Genomic DNA, 13,115 nt, shown 5'->3' with positions numbered 1-13,115 from the left:
CAGGTAACTAACCAAATGTTCCACTTAGTACTTAAAAAAATTAGGAGATACGGAAATTTGGAGGCTTGATGCAAATCGTTTTGGAAAGTATCACAAATCATACCTTAAAACATAACCCCCATTAGTTGATCTTGTGCAAACTTCTTATAAAAAAGTTCTTTCTAAAACAGGAATCAAAAAAGAAGAGACAGAACTAGTATTTTTTTCTTTTTTCTGCTATCAGTAATTCAGGTTATAGAGGATTTCTTGGCACAAGGCAGCTTGATTCTATTCCACCTTAAGTAGCGAGGTGAGAAGGGGAAAAAAAAGAGATCTCTTTGATGAGAGGCTAATTGGGCAAGTTGCCCACTCAAAGGAAAAATAAAAACACACCAAGGATTTTGTCAAAGAACAATAAACCAAGAAATCTGTAACACTGATTTCTGAACACTACATCATGGGGTGGGGTAGGGGGCCCACAGGAAGCATCTCTTCATTTGCTTTGGGCAAAAGATCTGATTTGGATTTCTTCTTACTCATAATCTCCCAGCAACAGGAGAATTTAAGGATTGCTTCATATTTGCCAAATGGCTTTAAAAAAAAGTCTTTTCTATCCTATAATTATGCTCCAGCTCCAGCCAAGAGAATTGAGGCTATGAGGCATATTTCACTTGTTTTGGGGCTAGTTCAAACCTCCTCTTACCTCTTCCCAGGGAACATCTGAAAAGCATGTCATAACAAAGTCTCTCAGCATACCTTTCCTTTACATAAGTGTCATCATGTAGTCTTAAAGAGCCAGCAGGACACCTCCAAGGAGACGCTGCTGGGGTCCTGCCCAGATCACCTTTAATGCACCGGTGCACCCACCCCCATGGTGCTGGGAGTGTTGGCTGCTCACAGCGAGAACCACCCTCATGGTTGGAGTGGTGGGCCATACATTTCCTGCTGAATTAGTAGATAATAAGGGGATACCAAGAGCCGGCTCCTTTACCTCGAGGCAGGATTTACTCTGTGGTGCCATCCGTTTCTCAGAACTCTCCGTGGAAGGAAGCTGGAGCTAGAACCCAGCTCACACCCCGTTCTCGTTCAGCTCCACCCGTCTCTCCCAACCCACTGCACCCTGGCAGGTTGCCCTGAGAGCACACACCCATATGAGAATCCTGTCTCAGGCTCTGCGTCTAGGGAACCTGACCTGTGACACTTCAGGAAGCCTATGGAAGCAAATTAAAATTGACACCTATTATCTTTAATCTGCTGTCTTTCGATGTCTACCAATCTGGCCAATTTCATGTGTTTAGACAGATGAACATAGCATAGATACTTAAAAAATAGCCTTAAGATTACATTTTATGCTTTCGAATTGTGATGCTGGAGAAGACTCTTGAGAGCCCCTAGGACTGCAAGGAGATCAAACCAGTCAATCCTAAGGGAAATCAACCCTGAATATTCACTGAAGGACTGATACTGAAGCTCCCATACTTTGGCCACTTGATGTGAACAGCAGACGCATTGGAAAAGACCCTGATGATGGGAAAGATTGAAGGTAAAAGGAGAAGAGAGTGGCAGAGGATGAGATGGTTGGATAGCACCACTGATTCAATGGACTTGAACTTGGGCTAACTCCGGGAGATGGGGAAGGGGCAGGGAGGCCTGGGATGCTATAGTCCATGGGGTCACAAAGAGTCGGACATGCTTAGTGACTGAACAACAAGCTTACATGGCGAAGGCAGTTTGGAACGTCCAGCAGTTCGCACCTCCTATTTAGACATCCAACTGAGCAGACAAAATCACTTCCCTACCCCTCAGTCCAATTTCCCAACACAACGAACAGGCCAGACCAGGTCACAAGACTCGTTTCCCATCTGTATACTCACACATGGATCAAGGCCTAGACCATGCCTGGGTTCTGCTAGAGGCAGATTCTGTCCCTAACAGTATACAAACCCTGTGTAAAGCAAGCTGGCTCTCTTTTAATCACTGTTGGATATGTGCCAGTCCCACATTTCAATTCACGGGATTAAAAAAAAGAAAGAGCTCAGGTGAAGGTTCAAAGGAGCACTGTTTCTGTGTACTCTGAGCATCCTATGTGATGCTCAGAGCTTGATTCCTGTCACATCTTCTGCCCCAAGAATTAAAACCCTGAAATCCATCAACAGTTCCCACAAGGAAGAATCTAAGTTTTCTCAGGAAATAAAGTTCCCTGACTTAAAGCCTTCCAAGGGGGAGAAACATCCTTCCCTGGTGGTCCAGCGGTTAGGACTCCATGCTGCCAATGCAGGGGGGACAGGTTCCATCCCTGGTTGGAGAACTAAGATCCCACATGCCGCATGGCACGTCCAAGAGATAAATAAAACACATTTTTTTAAAAAGCCTTCCAAGGGGTAGATTGTCTCTCCTCAGAGCTCCTTTTCCAGTGATGGTGTCTGCGCTTGTTGGCACTTGTCTGCCAGCTCAGATCTGGGTGGTTATAAGGCTTGGAAGGGGTGGCAGACAGGCAGGCAACCCCTTGGCTAACCTCCTCTTAAAACTCCTCTGGCAAATGGGGAAGCTTCCTTACTTACAGTTGTTAGTGATGTCAGTTTTCCTGCAAGTTTTGAAAGCACTGTCTTTCTTCTACATTTTTGCTCTCCTAACAATGCCATGAGTTAAAAAGGTGGGATGTTCCTGGCAACAAATGATCAGCTCACAGCGCAAAGCTCCTGAAGAACACAGCTGAATTCGGTCTACCAACCGAGCGAGGCTTTCCCCGAGACACAGGCCCAGCTCCCAGTCCCAGTCCAGCCACCCGCTTCAACCCTCAAGTCAGGAAACTTTAGCCCAAGAGGATAATAAATATCCACTTCACAATATCATTGTAAGGAATTAAAAAAAAAAATAGCATAAAGAAGGCGCCCAGCACAGTGCCACCCTCAGATGTTTAATAACTATGAATGGTCTTTCCCCTTGGGGTCCTTTGCTTTCCCTACTGTTTCCACCAACCAAAGTTAAACCCGAAACGGTAGAAAGGGGATGACTTCCGAACTCAGTGAAAGAAAAAGGTTTGAGGAACGCTGTTCAAACTCTGATGCAGGCCTGGTGACTCCCACAGGGGGTATTCCGAGAGGACCCCACAGTGACCTACCTGGTGGTCGTCCGGACGGTGTTTTCTTTCTGAGTGTGCTCTTTGCTCACCTTCTCTGTAAAGAGAGAGGATGAAATAGACATCTCTTAGCTTGTTCTGACTCAATCTGTGTGTTTAAGGCTGAAGCAGAAACATCCTCCACACCTCTTTCTCTCTTGCGGTTTTCTTTTGGTTTCTCTTTCAAGCATTCAAACCCTTCCTGTCTTACTGGTAAAGCAGGCAACGGAAGCATGTCAACAGCATCTACCAAAATAGTTTACTAAAAACCAATCAAAGGGAAAGAGTTACTAACAAAGTACAGGCGTGTGTCCGATTTTCATCAGGCGTCAATAAGTATATGTACATACCACACACACACACACACACACACACACACACACACACACACACACACGTGCACAAAGACAGTTATTTCGATTATATTTTCCCCCAACTGAAAATCTGCTTTTCTCTGATTCAGCATGAAAACTGCAGTTGTTGCAACTGTTCCGCTTCTGACTTTGATGACAACCTTTAAGCATTCCGTATTGTCAGGCCCTTTTGTGAGGCAGGCTATAAAAATAGTCGTAAGACCTCTGGGTGTGAGAGTCATTGAGTGCTTATTCTGATAAATGTCACAGGGGACAAAAAAATATCATTAGACGAGGGGAGGTAAACTCTCCCTTGCTCCGTCTTGAGGTCTGTATCTACCAGCTGTCAGAAATTATTTAATTAGCTTTCAAGAGCACAAAAGTTGACCTCTGGTCTTCCCTAACCAGTTCAGATGTGAGGCTTCTGACTGTCACAGCTCTCAGTGGCTTCTTTTAAGTCTCCAGAGGAAACCTGGCCACCTCTACAAGGGTTTCAGATTTCAACGGCAGGGCAAGCGAAAAACCCCTAATCTCATGGATTCGGGGAGAAAACATAAACAAAGATTAATGCTATCTTTCCCATGCTTTTAAACACTGGTCTGAGGCTGCTGTGTGCATGTTTGCGTGGACGATTCCTTTCTGTCCACTCAACAGTGACAACGAGGGTGAATTTGGATTCACAGGCAGGGTTCTTTGAGAGAACAGGAAATCGGGGCTAAATGACTTGCTTGAGGTCACCGGGGCGGTCAGCGACAGCGCCAGGGTGAGAACTCTCAGACACAAAGTTTTGAGCTGATAGTAGACCGTGTTAATGTACTGCTGGAGATAGAGACTTTTTGAAAAGAGCCACACTGGCCTCACTTCTGCAAATCTGAACTGCCAAATCACTCACAAAATTACACTGTTTTTTAGAGATGTGTTCAGCCTATTTTGCCTTTTTTTTTTTTTTTTAAAGAAAAGCATCTTGCATGTTTGGAGCGTCTTTGGAACTTGCCAAGAACTATATGGCCTATTCAGTTTACTGACTTCACTATTTCCACCTCTCTGAGCTCTGCACAAGCTCAGTTCTTGTTTGAGAACCCACCGCCACCATTTTCAGCACCAACCAGTAACTTCACAGCTATGGGTGGTGTCACAAGGCCAACGAGAAAATGAGCTATCAGAGTGGCATGCAGATCCTAGCTTCTTTCCTTTTTCTGGGGTTTTTCTTAGTGGAAAAAAGTTAGCACTTAAATAATGCGGCATTTAAATAATGGTGTTTTAAATCTGCAAGTCATAGCAAAACAGAGTTCATGAAGCATCAGTGACAAACACTACTGATGCCTGAATTTCAGTATGTAGGCCAATGCTTGACCAAAGATATAAAGTATCTGTGTTTCTATAAAAGTCTGAATCTTACATGAGTCTCCTTCATTCATCTCAATCACATTCAAACAGTAACAGCACATTTGATAACAACAAAGAGGATGCTGCTTGAAAAAGGTAATAAAGGAAACAACTTAGATTCTAGGACCCTTACCTATTCTATCAAGACATTTAGCTGAGCTAGCAACTGACTTCTAGACTTTGAATTTTAAGTAGTCAAAGCAGAAAAGGTTGGTTTACAGAAAATGTTCTACCAGGTTATAGCCGGGGAAAGAGTCCCTACAGTTTCATCTTTTACTCTTCCCTTTCCTTGACTTTTTTTTTGCAGGGGCAAGATATAGTAAAATCTCATTAATTCCGACCACACTACTTTGGAATTCATGGTAATTCAGCCACTGTTAGAGTTAATTGAAGTTAATCTTTTGCACATTAGAAAAAAAAAGGGCTGTTAATCAGATCAACTGCCTAAACAAAACTAGAGGTGAGATATTTCATCCATGCAACAGGGATCTTTTGCATGGAACTGAATAGAGTTCTAATTTCAAATGATTCTTAACTATTTATTAAAGAAAGTTTGGCAGGAGTTTGACTTGGCAACATCTGATGGACTGTTCATCTGAGTGGCGAAATCCATGTTAAAGTAACAAAATGGATTTCTGTCTAAAAAAGCCTATAATGCACGTTGTTGTTTTTTTTTTGTTTGTTTTGTTTTTTACTTTGTTAGAGTGGCTTTCCCTCAAATCAGGCCCAACTATTGACTTTTATTTTTCCTGCAGGAAAACGTACCTGACAATTGAAAAAGCAGCTCAGATGCCATCTTCACGGAGATGTCCTGACTGAATAGGTTTCTCTCCGGGGGTATTCTGCCTTCTGGCAGCTTCTGCAAGGGTTCCGTTTTCTCTCGCCCGATTAAAGTGCTGTAGCCAACATTGCAGCTGGGTGATACTGAGACCTGCGAATCCTGGATGTCAACCTCCATAGGCTCCTCTTTTATCTTCACCATCTGAGTGTCCTTGTAGCTTTCCGCTGCAATGCAAACAGGTGAATGAAGAACAAACATGCTAGAGTTTCTTAATTCTGAACCAAACCCAGTTTTTCATCACAGAGAGAACCACAAGGGAGTGGTTAAGAAGAAAGCACCATGGCACACTGGAACACAGTTTGAAAACCTTCTAGTTTAACCTTATGACCGACCTAGCAATCCTTACTCCTGGGCATATGCCCTGAGAAAAGCGTAATTCAAAAAGACACCTTACCCAGTGTTCGCTGAAGCATTATTTTTAATAGCTAGGACATGGAAGCAACCTAGATGTCCGCCAGCAGATGAATGGATAAAGAAGAGGTGTATACAATGGAATATTACTCACCATAAAAAAAGGAATGAAACTGGGTCATTTGTAGTGCTGTGGAGTGAACCTAGAACTCTTGTTATACGGAGTGAAGCAAGTCAGAAAGAGAAAAACAAGTATCATATAATAATGTATATATGTGGAACCTAGAAAAACGTTACGGATGAACCTATCTATAGGGAAGGAATGGAGATGCAGGCATAGAAGAGAGATAAGAGGACCCAGCAGTGGGGAGGAGGGGGCTGGGTGAACTGGGACAGCAGCAGTGGCATATACACCCTGCCGAGGGTGAGACAGAGAGCTGATGGGAAGCTGCTGTGTGTGCCGGGAGCCCAGCTCCGAGCTCTGTGATGACCTAGGGGGGCGGGGGGGAGGCTCTTGAGGGAGGGGGTTTATGTATATATATAGCTGATCCATTTTGTTGTACAGCAGAGATGAACAGAATATTGTAAAGCAATTACACTCCAATTTTTTAAAAAAACAGAAAACTAGTTTAACTCATCTGACTTCCAGAAAAGGTAGGAAACGGAAGCTCAGAGAGGTCAAGTGCCTTGCTCAAGGCCACACAAATGGCAGCAGAGGCAGGGTGGATGTCTCCCAGATCTAGACCAGGTTTCCTGACCGCAGTCTCGTGATCACTTTCACATGCTATTTCTTCTCTGCCATGCTGCTTCTAGAACTTACGGAGAACACGGCAAATATCTGCCCTTGTTCTATATTTATAACATACTCAGCTTCAGGGAATCAAGTAAGAGCGAGCATATTCATACTATGATTTTCTCCCCCTCTTTCGAAAGCTCCAATCAATATTTTTTTTTCTTTCTTTTCCAGGGCACCTAAATTAATAAAGAATAAATAGGGTTGATGCAACCGAGACATTTACACCTTGCTGGGAGCTAGTAATCCTCAAGACCACCCAGGAAGTTAATTGCAGCCCAAGAAATAACACTTAGAAAAACAGCAATCCTACAAGTTATAATAACAGTTCAACCTGCTGACTGCTCCAGCTTTAGGCGTGGCTATTGAACTTCTGGTCTCTAGCTTGAAACACACATTTACTTTGGAAGGCGAGAGTGTCTTTATGGACATGTGGCCCTTAGCGTTAATGAGAGAACACCCTGGAAACAAGGTGGGACAGTTAGCCCAGCCATTAATTTGGGTTACTTTAAAAAAAGGCCACACTTTCAAATCAGTAAACATTTGTTAGCTGTTACTGTACACTGTGCACTCAAGCATTCTGGGAAACCTAAAAAAAATCCAAAAAGGACTAGATAGATAGATGATAGACTGGATTACCTAGGCAGGCCCTGAGTCCAATGGCAAGTGTCCATATCATACACAGATGAGAACAAGGGAGAGACACAGTGGAAAAGGCCACGTGAAGACATATACTGTGCTGCCGACCGAGTGCTGGTATCCCCACCCCAAGTTAGTATGTCGAAGCCTAATCACCAAGGTGACAGTGTTTGGAAGTAGGGCCTTTGGGAGGTGATTAGGTCATGCGGAGCCATCCCCCATCCACTGGGTTGGTGCCCTTGTAAAGAAAACCTCGGAGAGCTCCCGTGCCCCTTCTTCCACGTGAGGACACAGGGCAAAGATGCCTGACAGTGAACCAGGAAGGAGGCTCTCACTTGAGCACGCTGGCACCTGGATCCTCGACTCCCAGACGCCAGATCCGTGAGAAATACATGGCTGTTGTTTACAAGCGAGCCAGTCCATGATGTTCTGGAACAGAAGCCCAAACAGACCAAGACAAACAGAGACTGGAGTTTTGCAGTCACAAGTTAAGGACTGCCTGGAGCCAACCCACATTTGGAAGGAGTGCGGAGAAAGATTCTCCCCTAGAACCTTCAGATATCAGCCTTCTGGCCCCCATTTCTGTTGGTTTCAGCTACCAAGTTGGTGGTCATTTGTGATGGATGGATGGATGGATGGATAGATAGATACATATTGGGTTGGCCAAAAAGTTCATTTGGGTTTTTCCTTAAGGTCCTAAGGGAAAACTGGAATGAAATTTTTGGCCAGCCCAGTGGATGGATAAATAGGCAGATAGATAGACAGACAGACATAACAGTAAGGGGCACTAGTAAGCAAGTGCAGATCTGTGGGACAGTTAGGAAATATGACAGGGAGATCTCATTGCTCTAAGCGGGGTAGTCAGAGAAAGCTAGGGTCTCCTTGCCAAGTATGAGGCAGGTGAAAGTCAAGTATATGAAGATTATTGATTTGCAATAAAGAAGATAGAGGAGTATTTTTAAAAATACAAAATTAATAGGGTGCTACCCATAAGATTTCATGTAAGAAGTGTGCTCATTGTGCTTTTTTTCTTCCTGACGTATTACACATGCTTCTCAGAGAAAACGACCTGATTTTTGTCAGCAACTAAACTGCAGGCAACTGTTATATTTAATTTAGATCCCTCTCCCCACATTCCTGTCAAGTTGGGTTTTTTTTTTCTTTTTTCTATGCATGTGTGTGACGCTCATAAAGACCAAGTTCATTGATTTGATCATCCTAAAAAAAAAAAAAGGAAAAGAAAAGAAGAATATAAAGCTTTCCAAGTTACATGCCTGGCTTCTATGCCTTTACTTCTAGCCCATCTGATTCTTTCTTGAGTCCTGACTGCACCCCCTGACCCCTTAAGGGACTTGGGGACTAGACAGCCCTTAGATTACCAATAGGTGCAGTCACCACACACAGTGCCCTCTTTGTGTCCCCTCAAACTACTCAGGATTTGGAAAATAAACAGTGGGGTCAGTGTCACAGGTACAGAATGATGTCTCTGAGCCTTGCAAGTCTTCCTAAGGCCCGAGGACAAACTCAAAGGGATGCTAGAAAGGGATTCATTTCATTAAAAAACAACAACTTAACAAACATAGAAAGAGCAAAGCTAGAAAGAAGCTCTATTATTTATCTCCCCAAAAGCCCCTTTTCCCCAGCTTTGCTCCTGGATTAAAAATCACCTGTCTGTTTCCAGTCCTGGATTTAATGAAATCAGTTTTGTCCACCAGCTTTCAAATGTTTTATTTTTCAAATTTTTAAACATTTTAATGCAACAAAGATAAAAAAAAATAATACATTAGTTAAATCTGGATTAGTTTAGAATCAAAATATTTAGTGAAATACAACACCGTGCTTCAAGGTATGGCTAACCACAGGAACTATCACATCTTCAAGTAACACCAACATTACTTGAAACACTAAAGTAACACTTCAAGTTTCTCTGCAGCTTGGGTGACACCTTAAGCAGAGTTCTTAGAAGAAAAATGCCCACTATCTGCTGTGTGCTTAGTCGCTCAGTCGTGTCCAACTCTTTGCGACCCCATGGACTGTAGCCCACCACCCTCCTCTGTCCCTGGGGACATTCCAGGCAAGAATACTGGCGTGGGATGCCATGCCTTCCTCCAGGGGATCTTCCCAACCCAGGGATTGAATCCAGGTCTCCAGCATTACAGGCAGATTCTTTACCCACTGAGCCACCAGGGAAGCCCAAGCTAATTTTGCTTCCCCCATTAGGTACCAGTTTCCAAGCCCTTTGTTTCATACCAAAAGTACTTCAATCGTCCTAACGATTCATAGATGCTCTGAATAACAGATGGTTAAATTTAAGCATTTTAAAGATGATATTACTAACTGGTAACATTACTTGGCTAGTTCAGACAACCCAGAAGTTCAGATTGAAACAGACCTGAAATAACAATGAAATTAACATAGCATTCCTTTTCCCTCCATATTGGGCACAAAGCTTCCTTATGTTTAAACATGAGTATACTGCATAAACTCCTCTGGCTAATTTAGGGTAGAACATACTCTAAAAAACCAACTTTGGGGGGAGCTGAATTATGACTTATAGATTTCACAGATGTTTTTATTGAACTTAATGCAAAATAATAGGCCACATTTTAGTTACTTGAAACTGGTGGCATTTACTGTGGGGTGAGGAAAAAGGTGAGAGGGGAACCACAGTCATTTCAGTCTTTCAAAACTACTCAAAGACAGAGATGGAAAATACCTTCAATCTTTTTCCTTTCTCATTGGTCACCTGAAGCAATCTGACTTGTGATGTTACTAACAAATCAGTTTTTTTTAAAGCTACTTGGGATAATTTCAAGTATGATTTTTCCATGAAGTGCTTTCTTCTCTTTCTTATGACAACTCTTGACCTTTCAAAACTGCACAAAACACTGATGGCTGTTAAAAAACCTTTAGCATTTGTAACCTACCTGACAGACTCCAGATTCACTGAGAAGTTTTCAAACTGACAGCTCAGTGGGCAAGTGAGACATAATTCAATAAATATTTTTATAGTCCTTGCACTTCTATGCAATAGCATCGCTGCCAAGTGTTTCCTTGCCTTTTTTAAAAGGCAGGATTTCTGAACCTATGGACATTTGAAGCCAGATACTTCCCTGACGTGGGAGGCTGTGCTGTGCATTGCAGGGTGCTCAGCAACATCTCTGGTCTCTAACCACTAGACACCAGAAGCACCAGCCCTCTAATTGTGACAACCACAAATAACTCCAGGCATCTCCAAAGTCCTCTGGGGGGCAAAATCTCCCCAGTGGAAAAATACAGCTGTAAAGTTTTGCCACACTCTTTGTTTTTGCCCCTTCTCCTCTGACCCCATTTAATTAGCACCCAAGGCAAAGAAGAAAGAAGCTGCTTCTAAGTTCCAGCTTGGTTCAACAGTATCTCAGCTGGCTGAGGATGCAGGAGGTGGGCTGACTTGCGAACAAAGTTTCTGCTACATTTCTTTCTTGATCCCCAGCTCGCTGCCTTTTGTGTGGAGCATCCTAACATAGGGGCTTCCCAGGAGGCGCAGTGGTAAAGAATCCCCAAGCAGGAGATGCGGGTTTGATCCCTAGCTTGGGAAGATGCCCTGGGGGAGGGCATGGCAACCCACTCCGGCACTCTTGCCTGGGAAATCCCATGGACAGAGGAGCCTGGCGGGCTACAGTCCATGGGGTCGCAAAGAGTCGGACACGACTTAGCGACTAAACAGCAACAGCATTCTAACATAATGAGGGTTGAGTTCATCACTTCACTCACTCTTAGCTTTGACTTCCCCACCCAGGGACGTATCTAGACATTCAGGATTTTAAGCTTTCCCAACATCTTCCCCTTTCACACACTTCCGATTCCTCTGCAATCTCTTCCTAAAATGATAAGACAAATATTAATTTGACTCCAGCGGTCTCTACTGCTATTTCAACAGAGAACTTGGCATATGGCAAAAGATGGGAGAGTGCTAAAAGGAGGTGATGCCTGGGAGGTGGATTGCGGGTGACTGTTTACTGCAATGCTTATTTGTATTTTATAATTTTCTATGATGAATATGGGTATCTTGTCATGTAGTTTGTTTGTTTGTTTGTTTTTTCAATGGAAAACAATTACACGCACTGGTAAAAAGCCACTACTTCCTCTTTAGAGGTGCACAGAACAGCGTGCACGCCTGGACGCATCAGAAGAGTTGTTTGTGACTCCAACAAACTGCATGCAAACTCTGCTTGGCAACAGAGGAGAAAAAGGCAATGGGAATGCCGTAACACTGTTTTCTTTCCCGCCTTCATAAACACAAATATATATTAGCTATCAAACTGGGTTATTTCATTCATCAGTCACTCGGTCTTTCTATCCTCTTTTTTTTTTTTTAATGTCTGCCATGTACTCAGAATCATGACGGCTGATTCATGGTATTCAGAGGTAAATAAGACGTGGTTCTTGCCCTCAAGCAGTTTAAATCCAAATGGACGGATGACCAGACAAGTATCAACAGCCCTCTCACACAAGAAGTAAAATTCAAATGCAGGGTGGGAAGAGAAGTCGTGGAAGGTCAGAAAGCAAAGCACAGAAGTGGAATTGTATTCGGCCAAGAGCATCCAGGGAATATCACATTGTCTGTCTGTCTGGAGCATCAAAGCTGGGAGGTGCAACTGGCTCCCTGACTGAGCAGGACTCAGGGGGTGTCAACGTAAGAGCAACTCTATCTTTGTCTGCCAGTCTTTAAACCTGCCCGGCAGGAAAACGTTCTTCTCTTGTTTCTGGGTGAAAACTCAGGCAGGCTTAAAACCTGACAATGCTTAGATAATGCAAGGCCTAACAACCCTTTAAATGGCAAAAAAAAAAAAAAAAAAAAGTTCTTGTTTCAGGATATAGCAGGCTCACCCACATGGGTTAATCCACAGCTTAGCTCTTTTGTGAAGGTGATCCCTGCTCCTCCCTGGAAGGGTCCCCAGGATGCCCGAGATGGGGGAAGTGGTGGGGTCAGCTCCCTCTCCCGATCTTGTTGCCTTCTCCCCATCACACTAGCTGTCCTTCCAGACCCCAGAATCAGTGAAGTGAGGAGGTGGTGGGAGAAGAGATGAGGGGAGGGAAAGCTCACAGCCCTGTTCTAGAATGGTTTTACCCTCTTTAGGTTGACCTATGGGATCCGCCCATGGGGTCTTCAGAGACTTCTGACTTGGTGGTGATTGCCCCCGGCATTTCCTTTACCTGGCTGAACGCCCTCTAGCCTGGGCTCACTGATTTCCCCCACTTCCCCGGGGACACCCCTGCAGGCCTCCATCTCGTGAGTAGGCAAGGGTACCATCAAGTCTCCAGGCAGCTCCTAGACAGCATTTTTGATAACATCCTTGGTGACCCTCCTGTGGGAATCCGGTCCACGCTGGGGCCACGGGGAACACTTGCCTCTTCATTTGATCAGAGAGAGTGAGTTCAGGCCCCACGCAGACCACACCAAGGCAGTCTGCCATCTCTCAGCCTTGTCAGGTGCCAGGCCACGAGGCTCCCCACTGAGGAAAACATGTGACCAACTCTGCAGATGATGCCCCTTTCAGATTTGAGGTGAGAGGCTGGAACCCCTCCTCCTGTCCCCATTACCCTGCAGTGGGGGAATCAGCCCAGTTCTCTACAAAATCCCCTCACCCCAACCCTCAATAACCTCTCGCTTTT

General features: G+C 44.1%; 1 protein-coding gene across 9 annotated transcripts in view; it reads right to left on the bottom strand.

Annotated features, from left to right (window-relative positions):
- The window catches only part of ZNF827 (zinc finger protein 827), a 189,854-nt gene that overhangs the window by 81,627 nt on the left and 95,112 nt on the right, over window positions 1-13,115 (bottom strand). For all 9 annotated transcript variants that reach the window (XM_060400611.1, XM_012097410.4, XM_060400614.1 and 6 more), the window contains exons 6-7: window positions 5,602-5,841; window positions 3,101-3,155 (exon numbers count right to left, since the gene is read on the bottom strand). In XM_060400611.1, coding sequence (XP_060256594.1) covers window positions 3,101-3,155; window positions 5,602-5,841 — 295 coding nt within the window. The remainder of the gene's footprint in view (window positions 1-3,100; window positions 3,156-5,601; window positions 5,842-13,115) is intronic.

This window comes from Ovis aries, chromosome 17 (genome assembly GCF_016772045.2).
Source record: "Ovis aries strain OAR_USU_Benz2616 breed Rambouillet chromosome 17, ARS-UI_Ramb_v3.0, whole genome shotgun sequence".
Taxonomy (NCBI): Eukaryota; Metazoa; Chordata; class Mammalia; order Artiodactyla; family Bovidae; genus Ovis; species Ovis aries.
This window is presented reverse-complemented; position numbering and strand designations above follow the sequence as displayed.